The sequence below is a fragment of the Gallinula chloropus genome, assembly GCF_964237585.1.
Source record: "Gallinula chloropus genome assembly, chromosome: 19".
NCBI lineage: Eukaryota > Metazoa > Chordata > Aves > Gruiformes > Rallidae > Gallinula > Gallinula chloropus.
The window spans coordinates 27909-47487 of record NC_140104.1 but is presented as its reverse complement, the minus strand read 5'-3'; the positions used below and the strand labels follow the sequence as shown (position 1 = coordinate 47487).

The following is a 19579-nucleotide window of genomic DNA, read 5'->3' as shown; positions in this document are numbered from 1 at the left end:
TGCCTGAGAGATGATGGCAAAATAATCTCACTAATGCTTGCCTGGCTCTCGGTCTCTGAGCCAGACAACTTTCATTGCTGGAGCAAATAGGATTTTCAGCTATTTGCACTCAGCGAAGTGTCTTCGACTTTCTCAAGAATGAAAAGGGCTCTTGCACAATTTAATGGCACACAGATTAAATGGGAAAGAGTGATGGTAGGAACACGTGATGTGGCTGAGCCTGGGGAGATGCCAAGTACAGGTGCTGTGACAGACGGTGGGAGTAGTACACAACACGTTCAGCCTCACAATATCTGTTTGCACGTAGCTGGCGGTATTATTTGTAAGGACCTCTAAAATGCCGTGTTTCTCCTGTCACTGGACTCCGCAGTGGCCGGCTGTCACTGCCGAACAGGTGTTGAGCAGTGATTGTGTCAGGTGACGTGGGGTGCCCGCAGTACTTACAAGGAAGGGGGCGGGGAAAGGATGTTCACCACGGGCATTGGTGGTTCAGTGGTAGAATTCTCGCCTGCCACGCGGGAGGCCCGGGTTCGATTCCCGGCCAATGCAGTTGGTTTGGGTTTTGTGGGTTTTTTTTTTTCTTCCTTCCTTCCCCCTCCCTCCTTATTTCTCCTTCCGTTTCCGCTTCCGTCCTGGCCGCCAAAATCTCCTTTAGCTCAACTCCGGCCTGTCCCCCGCGCTCTCGTCGTTGGGCGTTCGCCTGTGAGGGGAAGTTCCGCGGCGAGGCGGCGGCCTCAGCGCACGGGCGTGCCCCGGCCGGACAAGATGGAGGTGTAAGGAGCGGCGGGGAGAGCGCGGGGACCGGCCGCTGCCGCCTCACCCTCAGGGGTGACCTTCCCTGGCGTCAGCGAGAGCTCCAGGGTCGGGGTGGGGGAGGGAGGTATATCCGCTTGCAATGTTTGTACGACCTGCCTCTGGGAGTGGCGTGTGGGGCGTGTATGTATGGGCTTATCTCTGTGTGTGGGGGGAATATACCTATATGGGCTTATCTGCGTGTGGGGGGCAATATTACCTATATGGGCTTGTCTCTGTGTGTATGGGATATATCTGTATGGGCTTGGCTCTGTGTGTGTGTATTTGTGGGCTTGTCTGTGTGTGGGGGGGTATCTCTATACGGGCTTCTCTGTGTGTGTGTGTCTATCTGTATGGGCCTACCTCTGGTGGGGGGTGTGTGTATATGCAGGCCTGCCTCTGGGGTGGGTGTTGTGTGTGTGAGGGGTATATCTTCAGGGGCCTCCCCACAGTCTTTGTGTGTATCTATGGGCCCGCCAGTGGTGTCTGGTGGGTATATTGGGCCCTTAATGCCCAATAAATGTGTGGTTTCTGTCTTGTTGGCATCATCTGGACACAAAACAGTAAGATTTGACCTGAGTTTAGGTGTAGAACTTGACTCTTGTGATTTCTGTGGAGCCCGTTACATTGACTGATTATATATGTGTACATGGTGCTGGTTTCTAATGAATGGGGGCACGGAGGGTCTTACATCATCATGCACCAAAGTCAGCTGAGCTACTGCAGTTCATGTTGTTAATGGATGCTTTATTGTCATTACATTTATACTATTAGTATAACTAGATCTTCTATGCGTAAAATTCAAAAGTAGATAGTAAATAAGAAACATCCATTGAAATACAGATTTGTATTCTGTTAGCCTTAACATGAGGAACAGCCTGCAGGGAAATGACCGGTTCTTGCTGCTATATACCAAAAAAATACTCTGAAACACATAAACAGGCTCAAAGGCCCTGTTGCATATGAGGAAGGGTAAGATTTGCCCTGTTGAGAAAGATGCTTTTGATACCATTACTAGTAAGGTCTGTTATGCTGCTTGTACACCCACTGTTTTTTGATTTTTATTACCTCAGGTAGCCCAACTTAATTTACTGATACTCTTTAAGTACCAATAGGAAGGTCCATCAGAGGCAGAAGAACTGGGGGCTGTCTGAGCTGTTGAGATGCTGCTTGCATTGGAATGGAACAATTCAGTCCATTCTGCACTTGAATTGATTTTGGAAATAAACCTTCCTAATTTTTGCCTCTTGCCTGATGGCCTTTCTGGAAGGAAGCTCTGTGACTGGGAGAACCTCTCCTAAGTTATTACCTGTCAGAAGTATCTGATACCAGAGAAAATTGCCATCCAGGAAATGGTGTGGCTTAACTATGCAACATATTTTAAGTAGTAGATTTAAAACCACGAAGGGTCAGTGATATTTTTAGAGGTGTGATGCCTTATGCCATGATATTTTTTTGATACATGCAGAAGACTGTCTCAATTGAATTTTCATTTGTGCACTGCCTATTTAAAGATTATAAAAAGTGTTGATACACTGGGTCTTAACATGACTTTTTTTTTTTTTCCTTTCTGCATAAATCTTAACCTCATAAAACTTAAGCATACTTCTAGCTGATAAAAATGAAAATTTGAATTCATAATTTAAAAGCATAGTTGTTTTCTGAATGTGAAATTGCCAGTTGCTTCATGAGAGTTAGGACTGAAGCTTTTTAAGTTTTGCAAGAACTTTTGAAGCTGGTCTTATGTATCAGTTGGTAATTCTGCTATTTCATCACAGCAAAAATTGTTGAGGATTTGAGACTGACTCATTTGCTGTCCATTGTTAGAAGAAAAAAATATTTTTTTAATGACAAAGTGTTTTAGAATTCAAAAAGGAGCAATTGTCTTAATTCAACGTCAGATAGATTTTACAGACTCATTTGCATAGTAATGTATTTACTCTATATGACCCTTTCATATATTTAACAGAATAATTCCCTATATAACTCTTCTATAGCATTATTATTTCTAACAAAGAATGTCTTTGATCCATAGGGATTTCTGTAGCGATAGCCTGAATGCAGACATTCTGAAGGATTGCATTTACCTAGCAACAAAAGCTATATGGTTTGTAAAACATGAATGAAAAGTAACGCGTGTGTGAGTTCACTTGCTGAAGTTTCACTCCAGTCAGCGAAATGGAACTTGAAGTTCATCTCAGCGTATTTTAGAAGGTCCTTTTCATTTAAAAACAATGATAGAACCTGTGGAAGTTTGTGGACACATTTAACTCATTTGATAGTGATGAACCTGACAGTTCTATTCAGGCAGTGGATGGTGCTTAACAATACATTGTACCTTTTTTTTTTTTCTTTCAATGTTTTTATAAGCTACAGACCTGAGAAAAGCCTTTTTTTCCTTTTGTATGGAAACTTTCTGTTGTTGTGGCTGCTGACTGCTCAGCAGAATGTGTTGTTCAGGGAATATAGGATGTTCTGCGTCAGTTTTTCTCCCCTTAAAAAAAAATTTAAATTATCAAATTACAATATCCAGTAGTATTAGAGGTGTGATTAATCTAAATATGCACTTGTCTCTAAGAGTTCTCTCAGCCTGTGAGTGGTGGGTGAAGATTTGTGCTTAATCGGGACAGAATGTACAGTATGTGTAAATATAGTGCCATATCTGTGTGTATTCACACAGATACGCATGTGGCAGTAAAAGTCATCGTATTTTCTTTTTCCATGCTCTTGACTAATATATAAATAGTGTGTAATCTGAGTTATTTTCCCCATCAGCTTTTATTCAAATAAAACTGGAGACTTGGTTTCATGAGGAAGAGGCAAGGCAATTTGGTTTTAGTTTGTAAAATTGGGTGAGTGAATAAAATAGGGTAGCTGAGTAAAATAATTACATTGTACAGGTGTATTATGATTTATGGGGCAACTTGTGCAAAATATACCGTATATTTATGTAGTAATTCCATGAACAACATGGAAAAATCATTTCTAGAGGTGGCAATGGCTTGATCATTGTAGAGTCACCAAAAATAGATTTCTTGGGCTTTTTTTTTTTTAACTTTATGAAAATAGTCTGTTCTTTTAGTCTGATTGACTCAGTAAAGAAAAACTTTAAAGAGTTTCATTTGGAACACAGATAATCATTTTCATTTCTCCTTTTAGGAAAGATGCCAATGCTGCATTGCTCAGTAACTTTGAGGTGAGTTTATCTGCATCCTGGTTTTAAACCAGCAGTTTAAAGCTGTAATCAGCCACTTGTCTACTTCTTGGGAAGCGGAAAGTTGCCAGTGCAGTACAGCAGGATCTGTGTGTGATTTCAGTGCTTTGTTTAGGAATGTAACTTTTTGAATGTGTTTTAATAACCCAGATGCTTTGTTTATATTGTTATATTGCTGAAGCTTGAAAGTTACACAGCTGTTTCATTCCATTGTGAAATCTTGATATGTTTTAGCTTGAGCTGCATCTGTCTGTGCACAACAGAGCAACCATCTGGTGACGGTGAGAAGAGTTTTGATTGAGGGACTTTGAAGGAATGTCGTGTCTAAGAAATAGATGATGATAGTGTGAAGGATAGGTTTGTTACAAATGTACTATTGCAGTACAGAAAAAAGCAAGGATTGCAGAACTTATTGCGAATTCATCTCTGCTTCCTCCTTCTTTTGCTGGGATATTTGTTGGCAGCTGTGTGTTTCTGCCTTATAAAAGCCTGAAGTAAAACATTTGAAGAAATTTCAACCGAACGTGATTTAATGTGGCACCAAGGGAGTAGTTGTGATGCTGTCTGAAGGTTTTTCTGCACATCTAGCTACGATGAATAAAGATGTTGTGTTGTAACAGATTGGACAAAGCACAGTTTCCGAAGTCCAAACGACCTCCTTGCCTTTGGACTTGCTCTCGGATCTCGCTCCTGCATTAATGTTCACCGCATTGTCAACATTGTTTTCAGCAATGTCTGCTTGTATTACGTTGTTGTGATGAAATAGGGAGCTAATTTAATCTTTGTGGTTTAACATACCATAACACCATGCTGGCCACTGTAACATTTACTATTTTGAATAACTCCACTGGAATTTACTATAGGAACACCAAGCTCAGGAGCATCTGTAGGTCAAGCCTTTATTTAGTTGGTTCTGGGCAGTGTGACAGCTGTAGAGTTTGCTGGGGTTTTTACAATAATTTAAATTGCCTTTCTGTGAGACACAATATATATCTATGTTAATATTATGGGTACATCTGTCATAACAAATCAAGTAGGGCCGTAAACTTGTGTGACATTTTGCTTCAAGCATCACTCGTATTTAAATGGGAGCTCAGTGCCAGTACATTAGGGTATGGCCCAACTCTGTTCAGGGCATGAGATAAGATAAACAAGTGGGAGAGATTCATCCTGGCAGCTTCTTCTTTGGGGCTCCTGGATAGCATTTAGAAAGCGCTGAAAATCTGTTTAAAATAGTTGCAATTTAAAAAAAAGAAAAAAACCCCAAACAATTTATATACCTATTCATCATTCTAGTGCTGGTATGTTCACCAAAGCAGCCATGGCTTTTTTTGTTTGTTCAGTTAATAAGATTTTGCATTGTTCTTTTGTTTTTCTGTTTTAATATTTTTAGCTAAAATACTCTCAAATGGTCCAAAACATGGTATTTTTTTCCCCCCAGGTGTATCAGTTACTTACTGATCTTAAGCAGCAGCGCAAAGAGAGTGGAAAAAACAAGCAGAGCTCTGGGCAGCAGAATCTGAATACAATCATGTATGAAGTGAGTAACACTGTGAAATTCCTTTGCAAATTAGCCCAGGCTGGAGTCCTTCACATTCTTAGGTCTGTATGTTAATAATTTGGTATCAGATTTCCCCTATGAAAAATAACACAGTAAAATATATATTTTTTCCTGTGGCTGGTTTATTCAGGTTGTAGGCTAACTGTGCTGTAAGGGCAGAGGCACGCAGCTCTTACTAAAATCCATCACAAAAAGAACAACTACCATCCTGTATCTTAACTGTGTAGTTTTCTGTGTGGTGTGTTTTTTGTTTTTTTTTTTTTTTTAATTCCAAATATTCTATCCTTTTAAAACTCAGGGCAGAACTTGCTATCATCTGATGAGTTGATGATACCACCTAATCATGGTTTCAAAACTGAGGCACATGTATTTTGTTATTAACTGAATCAAACTAATTATTTCTCACTAAAATAACTTTGTAGTTTGTGTGTGTCAAGATAGCAAGATGCAAACCACCTGAAACAAAACCACATGGACAGTTAGCAACTCCAGCTGGGTGCCAGGCTGGTAATAAATGTTTAATCTATTTCTAGGAAGAACTTTTAAAATCATGTAATACAAACATATGCATTTAAAATATCTCAGATTAGCTCCTTCATAACAGACTTCAGCGTGACCTGTTGTGTCCGTATCAGAGAACTGCATGAATAGCACCACGACTGTCAGTGTGTTGAAAGCAGTTTGCCTTACTTGTGTGAGTAATCCCATTGAGCAGTGAAGCTACTCATGTGAATAAGATTTGGCCTAGGCTTGTTTTTGTTTTAGTTCTGGCTTTGTTAGAAAAGGTATAGAGTTGTAATGCCTAAGCCTCATATTCAACAGAATAGGGGCTTACAAAAAAATTAAGTCTTTATGGCGACTGACAGTCTCTTCCTGTACCTCTCTGAAACAGCTGAGAAAGATCCAGTAAGTGTATTTTGTTAGAATGCATCTTAAACCTTTAATTGTCGTATGGCATTGTTACATGTTAAAAAAGGTGCTTGCTTTTGTGCATGGAGTGAAGCTGGTGTAAACGCTGGGTAGATTTTCTCTGTATTTAACTGAAAGAAAGCCAGAATTTGATTTTACATGCCTGGTTGCTCATGCTGAGTATGTCTTCATGGCCTCTCTGTAGGCTTGTACCGAAATAACCAGTTGCAGCTGGCTGAACTGGAGTTATATTTTGCTGTTTGTCTGGCATTTTAATTGATTTGAAATTGCCAAAAAAGACTGAAGTGGAAAAAAAAATACTCCTATTAAATAATTTTACTACATGACAATATGGTGGGTTTGTTTCAGTCATTATTGGTGAATATCAGCTGCATTTTATTTGAAAAGGTCAGAAAGGACTTAGAGGAGAGAGGGTTCACTAACGCTGTACTGTGCTTTTAAATGTATTTCCCAATAGTCCAGTGGAACCAGTCAGTAAGAATACCACTGATTCACATTCCATCAACTCTGTCCACCAAGTAGGATGAATTATCCTGTGTTGCTAAAGTCTGGTTTCCTTTACTTAACAGTTTTAAATGATAACAGATTTTAATGGTAATACATTTGCTGATCTTCTTTAATGCCAGTCTTGTAGCTCATTTTTCCCCAGTATCTGTTGTTTTCTGCTCTGTGAATACTGATTCAGCTTTCTTGGCTTCAGAGTTTTCAAATAAATATTCACAGTAAAGATTTTTCTGAGAATAATTCCCTGTGTAGAAGGAAACTCAGAAATACACAGAATTTTATGGTTAATTATTGCAGACCATCTGTGCGTGTGGTATCCTACCATAAATGTCTCTTTGTATTTGCAGTCCAGTTAGAGCATCATGAGTCAGTTGTAGTGATGTATAGATAGCTCTGCAGTACCAACAGATTAGGATTTTTCTTCCTTAACTCAAAACAAGCATTGACAATACTCTTAAAGGCTTCAGTTGCTGATGTGCACGGTGCAGATAATGCAAGAATTTCCTTGAATTTTCCATCAATGCTCATGTTTTCCAACTCTGTTTTGTATTGTTGTGTCTCAAATACAGCAGATATAACATCTGCTGTGACACTCAGCTGAGATTGGTAGGCGTTATGTAGAAGAAATGGAAAGTAAATGGTCTCGATTAGATAAGTGTTTCTAATGCTGTAGTATTTGTGAAGATTCTCATGGTGGCCCACCTAATCTGTTTCCATGAACTTTAAGAAAGCATTGCCAAATGTTCATATAAGGATGAAAACAACCACAGGTTGGAGACCTTAATGAGTTACGTATGGGTCGGCTGTGAGAGCATCCCTGCCATTGGGCAGATGAAAACTTGGTAGAAGGAAACATGATTTTAAGGGTGAATAGCATTCAACTTTTCTGAAGTGTTAGTGCTTTTAAAAACCAAAACCCAAACAAACAAAAAACCCACAACAACAAAAAAAATCCCAAACCTAACCCCCCCACCCCCCCTTTTTTTTTTTTTTTTGGTACCTTTTAAGCTAGCTGTAAACATTTGTTGGTTTGAAAAGGAAAAGTAAATCTGACTGACACTGTTCAGCAGAATTGTAAGTACGGCTTGATCACAGTCTTGGCATCACCTGAGATTATTTCAAACCAAGAAAAGCAAATGTCTTTCACAAACGGTGAGTGCATTTACCTTTTTTTAGTAGACAGTGCTAAAACTTGCTCCTGTTCTGTGCTCTTCAACTTGTGACTTTGGGCTTTGAACAGATACCCAGGACATCAGGCAAGGGAAGGTAGTGAAGAACCTCAAAGGTCAAGGCAGTCATTTGCCCCAAGTCATTGTGTGTAATGAGATTTACAGAATAAACTCGCTTGGGCTTTCTGAATCAGTACTAATGTAGTTTCATACACGACTCATAGAGCAAATAGTAACTGTGAAATAATTTATGTTTTCCTCCTATCCCTCACAGACACTGAAGTACATTTCAAAAACACCCTGTAGATACCAGAGTCCTGAGACTGTGCGAGATTTCCTCATTGCAATGAAAGGCCATAAGCTGACCAAGTAAGTGGAGATGTGACTCTGAATAAAAATGTGAGCTCATGGAAATGTTGGAATGTAACAATATGATCATTTGTCTGTATGTTATTAATGTATTCTAAGTATTTTCTGCTATTATTTAAGTACTCATCCAGACATCTTTCCCTTTACTCATTAACGCCTACATGGATGAGTATTTTCCTTAAGTGGGCCTGTGTTTGCCCACTGAGTAGTTCTTCAACAGATTGTTGTCAGTATTTTGTTTTTTAGCGTGATCTCACATGGTCCAAGTGCAAAGCAGAGCTCATAAAATGTTTTCTGAGGAGGAAGCTGGAAGTTGTAAAAGGGTTTTGAACACAAAAAGAGAACGGTGGGAAAAAATTCCAACCTTGGTTCATTGTCAGTTGTGTTTTTATGGACTTGCTTAAGCAATAATGCATTCATTCCTAAGAGGTGAAAAAGGTGTCTGTATTCCAGGGAGGTAATAAGGAAATAAAATCCTAATATAGATGCATGGGAAAGGATGTTGTCCTCAAGTTTTATGTGAAAATGTGAACCCTGACTGCTACAGCTTACCTCTCAGGGTTATACTCTCTAATTGCTGTTTAGCAATTAAAAGAGGTTTGTCGTCTCTTTTTGTGCTGTTTGTCTGCTGATATTTATGTCCACTTGGATTTCTGAGACGTATGTGTCGGTTACCTAAATGTTGTGGCAATCAACCTTCCCTCCCCCACCCCATTTTTAGTGAAGCTGAACATACAGTTCAATCTTCTTATTTTGTTAAGTTCTGCGTAGAAAATACAAGATTTTGTTCACAGTTACAGGACTCAAAGGGCATTTTTCCTCTTTGACAGCGGTGCGAGTGTCTGTCCCCAGCCCTTGAAACACGTAATCCTCTTGAAGCTCTGTCCAGAGTGTGAGCGACTCAAGAAATTGAGTCAGTGGCTGCTGGCTTGGATAGCTTGAAACAGTCATTTTTCAAGCAGAAAGAACAAAGATGTAGTTGCTTCTGAATGACTCCCTCAGTTTGTGCTGTATAGACACTGTGTTTTTCTTCCCTGCTGGAAGGATTTCCAGGGAGTTTGTGCTCTGGGAAGGAGGCTCTTACTGATAATTTGGTTATGTCACAAAAAGAAATGCAAAATGAGAGCATCTGGAGAGTGCAGTGCTACAAGGCAAGTTTTTACCCTGTCCAGAGCGTAGTAAATTGAGCAGAAAGCAGATTGTCAGCTATTTAGTTGACTTTCAGTGGCCCCTCTCTGTATGTTCCCGTCCTGTATTCAGCAGCTCTGACCACACTATTGCTGCCATTGCAGACACAGGGGTGCTTAGTACTTGGGAACTTTGTCATGGGGTGTTGTAACTTTGGTTGTAGTGATTTCTTCTGTAGAATTAAAGTTGACAGGTCAGTATGCCACCGTTTAGTCCTCCTGCACCTCATTTTATATAGCAGGATACAAATTTTTGTGGTGGGCAAGGTATCTTAATTATTTTCTGATGTGGAGGTATTGCAACATAGAGAAAATACTCTGTTTATCATAAAGAGCTGAGAGTGTGGAAATGAGAGTATCTTAAAATTGTCAAGTATTTCTAGCAGTGAGCATCCTTCATTTCTGATCATGTGAGACAGTCATCCTGTTTGAAGTGATATCAGGTTGTTCAGTCTGTACAGGGCAACTGCTTAGGAAAGGACCAGAAGAATGCTGTATCACAGCAAAAAGGTCTAGGGTTGTTTTTTTTTTTGTTTGTTTGTGTCAAAGCTCATTTGTAAATGTCTTTCTGGTAGAATTTGATCAGGACCTCAGGGTCAACTCTTGCAAAAAGGCTCAGCTATCATGCTAGATAACTTGACTGCATCTGCTACCCTGTATGGGATCTCCAAGACTGAAATTCTAAGCTATGCTGGGTCATAACACAGAAAATTCCAGCTACAGGATCTCAGTCTCCCATAGTGCCTCGCTGTTTTGTGGAAGATCTACCCGAATATTCGCTATCCTATGCCTGCTTGTTCTGTGAGCTTCACTGTAGCACTGCTGCAAAGGTTGAAGGAGTTACAAGCTTTAAAACAGCTTTTTGATAACTTTATTTTTTATGGGTGCTAGGAGGTGCCTTTGGTTTTAGATCTCACCCTCTCTGTCCTTGTGCTCTGAATCAATCTGTAATGCAAGCAAGAGAATTATTCCCAAGTCACTTCCTTCTGCAGAAGGACACAAATGAAGAGCCAGCCACTAGTTTAGGTTACAAATTTACTGCATTTATGGCATATCAGAACTCAGATTGGACTGTGGTATCTTAGTTTCTTGATCATCCCATGCAACTTTTAATTTGTTAATGTCTTTATCATGTTAAAGAATCTGCCAGCTCTACATTTGCCACGTACTTTATGAAATAAGAAACAGAATGTGATCCTGGCACCACTACTCCCTTCTAATCTTTTCCATTCAGGCACTTCAAGCCAGAAGTACCAGAGCCCATCTGTCAGCCTCTTCTCACCAAAACACAGAAAGCATATGGTATGCAATTACTATATAATGCACTGTATGTTAAACTGCCTAAAATTGTAATGCCTCCAAGGAAATTTTGAACTACCCTTTGGTTCATAACCAAGATCACTTCAACACTGCTCTCTCGTTAAATTAATGAAAAACTGAAGGCTTTAATTGTTTCCATTCTGTGGGATGAAGGTGGTATTTGTACAAAATACTTCACTAGAGATTTTGTGCCAGTTAGCTGGTAGAGAGCTTTCCTCCCCTTTAAGAGGAAAGAACCTGCAATGTTTGCTCTCCAGGACCTTGCTTACATGATCTCACTGTAATGACTTTTCCTCCCTTGAAGAGTAATGAGCTCCAGAGTCTGTCTTTGCTTCTTCCGTTCTGGGTAAGGCATTCAAAGAGATGCTTTTCCTTCATCTCTTAGCTGGTCATATGCTGTCTCTGCTGGTAACGGTTTTCTGAAGGTGGCTGACTTGATCTGAGGTATGTAAGCTAGCTGGTGTCTGTTTTCAGTGAGGGCACAGCAGCATTTTCTGTTTTCTTGTTGCAAGGGGAATCTGGTTAAAAGGCATGACTAATCAAAAGCACCCCCTCATCTCAGACTGTTTCCTCTGCCGTTTAAATCCTTGTTAAGACTCTGCCTCTAATTAAGGAGGAAACAATTAAGCAGTGTGTTTGTCCTGTGAGGTAGACCCAGCAACTTCTTTTCTAACAGAAGGACTTCAGGGCTTTGAATATAAGAAGGATTTGCAGTTACATCTGAAAATCTGGTGGAGATAGGTAGGGTGATGAGCTGCGTTGCCCTGATGAGCATGTAATTGCAGCACTCGAGCACTAGGTTGTGCTAGTGTATGGGAGAATTTCTAGGTAGTGAAGACCCGACACCATCTGGAGAAACACCAGCACCCATTCTTTAAAGAATGGAGCTTTTAATCAAGTGAATTCTCATTTTTCCTAGCGTCCTTCCACACACCTGCAGTGATAACGCTGCAGCGTGCAATGCTTCTCAAGCTACACAGGGTGTCCTCAAACGTTCTGGCTTTGGTTAGAGACCTGTTAGCATCGTGCTGGCAAATGGTGCAATAAATCACCTTGATTTTTATGGTGTAAAATCACCTTGAGTCTTCTCTTTCTATTGTTATTGCTGATATTTACTACTCAAAACACCAAGTTAACAGACAAGCATATCTTTTCTGCTGACAGCCATACCTTTAATGATGGGGCCTTTGTTTCTTCATTAGTGTTACAGGCTGGTCAGGATGGAGTTAACTTCTTTTGTAGCAGCGGATGGAATGCTGTGTTTGAGAGTTAAAATGAGAGCAGTGCTGATAACACCCTGATGGTTTTAGTTGCTGTCAGACAGTCAAGGACTTTCTCAGCTCTTCATATTTCTCTATTCATGAGAAAGGAGGGGCGAAGCCAGGACAGGTGACCCAACTGACCAAAGAGAGTATTCCACGCCAATTCCGTCCTGCCCAGGATATCGGGGGGCTGACGGGAGGAAAGCCGAGGGCGGTATCAACGGCTTCATAGATTTTTTGCTCTAAAGTCCTGTTAGCATTGTTATATTTTATCTTTCTGTTATCTTAGTAAACTATCCTTATCCCAACCCACGGGCCTCTTAGTTTCTTGGGTTTGGGGTTATTTGCCCCTTCCTTTTCCCTTCCCTTGCCTCTCACCCCCCCTTCCCTCTCCCCCTGCTCTTTTCCTTTAAGGAGCAGGCAGCTGCGTGGATCTTGGCTCTCAGCCGGGGCAAAACCACAACATGGTCCTTACCACGTTTTACAAGACCCACAAATAAGTGTAAGCAGACTTGGGGAACGAACTTGATAATTGGTGCTTCTTAGCAAAAACTTTGAAACCACCATTAAAATATATTTACTTTTGGAATGTATGTAGGCATGTTTTTCTTTCATGAATAAGTTCATGGCCCTGCTTGTGAGGGCCCTGATGATGTGCAGGTAGAAACAGCTTCCTGTTCTTCAAGAAGATTAAGCTTTTAGCTGTAAGATACCCGATCGATGTGGAATCTGTCACACTTGTTGGCATTTATCTAGTTCCCAAATGTCACTTTATTGCAAGCTTTTTCTGAAAACCGAGAAGAAGCTTCTGATGTGGTTCTGTAGGAGTAGAAAAGCTGATTAAAAGGATAGGGTGATGCTCATATTTTAAATGAACATTTTGAACAGTTCTGTAGTTGATTAAAATAGTGCTTTTCCCCCCGCCCTCCTCCATGATAAAGTTCTAATTCCTTACCCCCTTCTGCAGCTCTGAAATATAGAGAGGAAAAAATTCTATATGTTTGTAAAGTAGATACAAATTCAAAGTATTGAATTGTCTGTGCTTTTAATTTTTAATGGCTAATGAGCATACAGGAGGATTTCTTGGAGCTTGCTGTTGAGAATTGTTAGTATCTAACAAATGCAGCATTTTAAAATGACAAGCTTTTCTTTTGAAGCTGAAAATCTGGATTAGTATTAATTTTTTAGTGTTTTATAAAAATGATGGTGGAACAGCTCAGGGAGTAGCTGTAGAAACACAACGCCAAGGTAGGTTTTCCTGGGAACGCAGGTGAAGATATATATTATTTCTTTTTTCCCAAAGATACATGTGTAAAAGTATGGCCTCAGCCAATTGTGTTAATGTATGAACAAATACCTTGGCTTAAACCATGTGGGCTGTCCAGAGTGCATGAGGCCCAGCAGTTTCAAGCTGGTCCTTACTGAAACTTTGCATTTGCAGTGGGTTAAAAGAGCAAACAAGTTACTGCTGTTTGGCTGATGGATTGTAACCTCTTAGGTATGAGAATTGTTCTTGTGGTCGCGTGCTCCCAGCAAGAGAGTCTGTGATCTTTGAGTAGTTTGGTATTTCTGTACAGTGTTTTACAAAGCAACAGGGCACACTAATTAATGCTTGCAGAGTAATGAGCTAAGATCCTTTGCCTTGCCACCTTAGATTAGAGGTGGCAATAGCAGTATGTCTAAACATGCAAGGAAGTACTCTAGAATAGCCAAATTATCATGGTAATTAAACCACATAGCAAACCCATTCAGAAATTAAGCTATCAGGAATGTATTTGCCTCTTACTGGTTATTTTGGGGGACCTGCAGATTGCATAGTCATGTGGATTGTTTTACACTTCGCTTTTAAACAGGGCTGAAAAGCTCCAGTTGCTTAACCACAGACCTGTGACAGCAGTTGAAATACAGCTGGTGAGTAACAATGCTCCTGACTGTTCAAAGCTTAAATGAAAGCAGCTTTAGCCTTGAAGATCAATTGAATAATTACTTTCTCATGGTCAGTGATTGAATGTATCCCTTTATGCACATCTTTACATTTGTGGTTTCAATTCCACTCTGCTCCTGCTCTGAGACCTCCTTAGAGACTTCCCTATCTTTCTCTCAGAGAGATTCTCCACTTCTGTTTGCTTCACTGACACAAATTGAAAATGCCCAATGCAGCCATTAAAGATTACTTACAGTATCGAGACTAAGTATATATTTAACCTGAGTCTTTTTGCTGCTGCTCTATAATCAAGTGCTTTGCTTTTTGACAGCCCTGATGACAAGGTTGTTTTGATGGCAGGGTTTTCTGTTATAGTAAAACCAACTGTGCTGGAAAGGAGTGAGTAATGGCTGATAACAGCATTTTAAGCAGTGTTGCAGAAGGAGAAATGGATATAAACAGACATTCTGGTGGAAAGTAGCCGTCACCAATCTGTTAAGCATAATTGTGGTGCAAAAAAGGAATTGTTGCTAAGTAGAAATAGATGGTTATATGGTCTGAAGTGTCTCCTTAGGAATACAAAATCCTGTGGTAATGAAGAGATTATTGTAATAAGGATATTATTTTAATAAAGATCTCTTAAAATAATCTGTTTACAATCTTATCCTGAAACCAAACTATGGAGTAACATGATCATATTTGATTGAAAAAAAAAAAAAAAAAGGATTACAGACGTAGCTGTAGGACTATTTTTCATTCACAGCAAGGAGCAGACATTGTAATGCTGAAGGCATCTCATAAAAGAATGCTTCTAGCTGAGGAATTAACATGGTGTTTTGTGATTTGAAAAGATCAGTGTCAGTCATCCACCCAACCAAGAGCATTAAGTCTTCATGAGTTTTGCTTAGGATGTTACTCATTAATGATGATGTAGAGCCTGTCTCATACCTTTCTTAGCTTCATGTGCTTAGACACAAGTTTATCATATTCCCATATAGACCATATATGGTCTTTTCCCCCCTTTTTTAAGTGGAATAATCTATTGCTGCTTTCAGATGACAGTCTGGTTTTGTCTATCTTGTCCATCCTCCCCTCATTATCTTACCTACTTCCTCGTTCATAAAAAATGGAAAAGTTTCTCCGGTGTCATGTTTGATGTCTGGGAGGCAAGTACAAGAAATTTGGGCCTTGATATTTGAAGTTAGGTTTCTGTAAGTGTCATACTTTAGCCAGTCCAAGATTTTTATTGTCAAAGTTAGTTAGAACTCATTGTTTAAACTTACAGAATACAGACAGGAGAGTTCAGTGTCACCCCATTATTGATACATAACCCTTCCTTAATGTTAAAAGCAATTTGTGAAAAATATCCTGCTCCTGCATCTGGGGACTAGTCTGAATTTGTATCGTCAAGGAAGTACTGATGATGCAGTTACTGCTCTTACACTGTGACATGCCTGTAATTCCCAGGGTGAGTTTCTCCAAAACTAGCATTACAGTAATTGAAGAAGACTGGATTGTTAGCGTTCTGTTAAACTAAGCCTCCCCAAAATTGCAGGCCATTTACTTTTTCATGAGAGCACATAAAAATCTTTCAAACTCAGTAACTGCTTGGAAACTGCAGGTCATTTTTGTTGTACCACCAGTTGTAAATGAGAAGACTGTGAACATCTGTTGAATCTAGAATAAGCCTCTGAGTGACCTCTCTTTCCCTTGATACTGGTTTCCTTTAGCACGGTTTAATTTCTCTTTATCTACATGTGCTTAAGTTTTGAATTCTTCCTTTTTAGCGTGCTGCTTTGTTGCGTCCTAATTGCTTCTGTTTTCCTAAGTTGCTGCTCAGGCTGTTTTTCCTTGAAGAGTGAAAAACTCCCCATGCTGCTTCTACATTCTGCTTTTGATCCTTTGAACTTTTGAACAACATCACAGCAAAATAGTGCCGAAGCATCAGTTTGGATAATAAGCTGTCCATGCAGCCCAGTGTAGGGTTTCTCTATCAATAATTCCTGATGTGAGAGCTGGCAGTGAGGATGCATGGCTCAGAGGCACCGAGAGGCGAGCTGTTGATGAGTTTGATACACAGTTTAAGGTATTACTGCTTCCCTCTGGTAGAGCCTACAGATCTGTCAACAGAAGGGAATTTGGAGCTGCTTCACCTGTTCCTCAGTGCAGTATGCAGCATCTTTCTTTAAAGATGCTTTTCTCAACAGTTTAATGAGACATCCCATACAGCACCAAAGCATCTGAAACATGAAACTATTTCCTTTCATCAACTTTCTGGTAAAGTGTTATTTCTTAAACTGCCAGAGCGATCTCCAGAGCTCATCTGCCAGCGTCTTGAGTTGTATCTGCAGCTTGTCAGTCCTGCAGGCTTCTGTGTTCAGCCAGTACAAACAACATTAACCAGTACCCAAAGGGGGGCTACAAGAAAGCTGGGGAGGGACCTTTTAGAAGGGCCTGTAGTGATAGGTTTTAAAATGGAAGGGGGTAGATTTAGACTGGATATTAGGAAAAAGTTCTTCACTGTGAGGGTGGTGAGGCACTGGCGCAGGCTGCCCGGGGATGTGGTGGATGCCCCCTCCTTGGAGGTGTTCAAGACTGGGCTGGGTGGGGCCTTGAGCAGCCTGGTCTGGTGGGACGTGTCCCTGCCCGTGGCAGGGGGGTTGGAACTTGATGATCTTAGGTTGGTCCCTTCCAACCCAAACCATTCTATGATTCTGTGATCGTTGATGTTGGGAGTTGGGCGCTACTCGTTTGACACTTGGGAGCACATAAGAAGCAGTGATTAGACACTTAAGCCTGTTCTGCCTTAAATGCAGAAGTTGAGAAGAGGTGATGCCGCTCTAGGAATTGCTCTCTCTTATCTGCCCAAGTTCTGATCAAATCCTTGTGTTTGGCTCTGGCTACGTGAAGCGAGCAGCTAAAGGAGAAAGTCTTTGGAGAAGAAAGGGAAAGGGGATGTATAGGGAGAGATACAGTTTAAATGGGGAGGAGGGGCAGACTTCAGGCCATCGAGTCAATCAAATCTCAACCAGAAAAGGTGCCGTTTTTCTGACAATCAGAGAGCAGCGGGATGGTCACGAAGGCAGGAGACACTGGCCACCAAGAGAGAAGTCGTTCTGTCTGAAGTCATACTGCCTGTCCAAAGGATGTGGCTTTGTGTATGATGGGGGATGTCACCTTTAAAGTTCAACGTAACAGTAATGAATGACACTATAATCCAGTGCAAAACCCAGGCTGATAATCCTCTAGGAAGCTTAATAGCATAGGTCACCTGTAGAGTAATGGCTTTGTTGGCAGCACTGGCAGCAAAGGGTGTATTTACGCCTGTAACGTGTAAGTTGATGTTCCAAGGTGCTTCTGTCAAGCTGCTGAGATGATCGCCTCCTAAACAGCCTGCCAGGTGGGAGTCTGGTACGGCTTCAATAGCTTCAATAGCCGAGTTACTTACTCGGAAGGGTGACACTAGGAGGAATTTTAGTGTATTTTAACTCCTAGTGCATAGTGTAGCAGCTGGCTGTAGCAAGAACCAGGGCTGTTTTTCAAGCCAGGGTCCTACAGTAATTCTTGAGCTAACCGTAGCTGGAAAGTCACTCCACAGAGCATTTCATCCTTTGGTCAGGATGGCATTTGCAAATGGATATTCACTACCTGCCTTTGCTACGGGAGTGGATTCTAGCCTGCTCGCTCACCTCCCATCAAGGATCTGTGGATAACGGCTGATGAAAGATGATCAGCTTGGGCAAAGAGGGCTCAGTGCCCATTGAAGGGCTAAAAAAAGGTTAATTGAATGCACCACTCTCCTTTTTGGAAGGCAAGATGCATCTGAATAGATGACAGTTGATAGCTAGAACTGATTAAACCTGCATTGACTTGGAACCGTAATTAATACAAATCAACGATCTTCAAAGGATGTTTTAAAGGACTGTGTGTAGAAAAGAAAAATCTCAAATCCCACAATCCTAATTGGTTTCATTTGCGTTTGAAGAGTTCATTTGGCTGGCTTTTCCAGTCCTGTGACAAGCTTTTCCTTTTAACAGCTGCCTATAAATTAGGGCAGTTATTTTTACTGGTCCCAGAGCTTCACAGTGAGAATAGGTCCCTAATTAACCTTACGGCATTTGACTGTTGGTTTGTGACAGCATGTTTGGTTGTTGCCCAGAGTTTTTATATGCTTTTACATTCAGGAATCTCACAATCTAAGTACGTTCCAGTAAAGTATGGCTACTCTAGGGTTAGATGGCTACTTTTCTGGTCCCGTTACTTACAGCCTAGGTGCTGGATAAGATCCCAAGGTTCAGGTAACCACCATCAGGTTATGCCATTTTTGTTCTCACATGAAAGCACAGGAACTTAGAAAAATAGGTTTAGAATGAGCGAAATGAAATTCCTGACCCAAGGTAATGTGTAGGCTGAGAGGCTTTAGGAGGAAAGCCTGTTCTGAGCGTGGTGTTCTCCTTGTAACAGAAGCAGGGTCTCACTGTGGCATGCCAGATGTCGTGGCTAACAAGGGAGCTTTTTTGTTTTGTGTTGTTATAAATATTACAAGAGTTCCACTTTGTAAAATGCTTTTGTGATGAGTTCAGGCTACGTCTTGCATCCATTGAAAGCAGTATTTACTGGGGCTGAGTCTTCCTGTTTGGAGCTGAGGAAGGAAGTATGGATTGAATAACAATGTATTGGTTTTTGACCTGCAGATGGTGGAAGAAAGTGAGGAAAGACTAACAGAAGAGCAGATTGAGTCACTTCTCCAGGCAGTCACCAGTATTCTTCCAGGGGATCCAGAAGAACAGCAAAGAGACTTGGCTATGTTGGCTGAAGACAAAGGTGACCAAACCTTGGAGGCATCTTAGCCCAAAGCTGGCAACGGTTTCGACAGAGGAGAATCGGCTGACAATTTTCTGGGTTATACTTGGCAGCAGTTTACTGTTGTATTGGACACTGTTGTAAAATGCCTTAGAATTTTTATTATTCAGAGGTGATGATTTCCAAGAAAGCGTGGCCAAAGCCACTGTTGTTGTGGCATCTTTCCATCGATGGGGCTGGCAGCAGCTGAGTCAGGGCGGTTGGCTCTTTTTGGGGGACTATGGGGTCTTTACAGGGTCTCTTTTTGGTGGGGTCTAGGGCTTTTGGGGGGGTTCTCAAAGGGGGGTTTGGGGTTCTTTGAGGGGATCTTTATGGGGTCTCATTTTGGGGGGGAGGTGAGGGGCTTGGGGGCGTCTTTAAGGAGTCTCAGGTTGTTTGGGGGGTGGTTAGGGTTCTTTATGGGGTCTGGGGGGCCTGGGTTTTTGGGGAGTCTCTTTGTGGGCTTTGGGGAGTTGGGGGGCCCTAAGGGCCTTTTTAGGGGATC

General features: G+C 41.0%; 1 protein-coding gene across 1 annotated transcript; it reads left to right on the top strand.

Annotated features, from left to right (window-relative positions):
• The first annotated feature begins 640 nt into the window (after nucleotides 1-640).
• On the top strand, nucleotides 641-19227 carry CRCP (CGRP receptor component). Its single transcript, XM_084272886.1, has 6 exons — nucleotides 641-773; nucleotides 3952-3988; nucleotides 5448-5546; nucleotides 8445-8539; nucleotides 14162-14219; nucleotides 18927-19227. The coding sequence occupies exons 1-6, from the start codon at nucleotides 766-768 to the stop codon at nucleotides 19080-19082; spliced, it is 453 nt and encodes a 150-aa protein (XP_084129012.1). The 5' UTR covers nucleotides 641-765; the 3' UTR covers nucleotides 19083-19227.
• The last annotated feature ends 352 nt before the right edge of the window (nucleotides 19228-19579 follow it).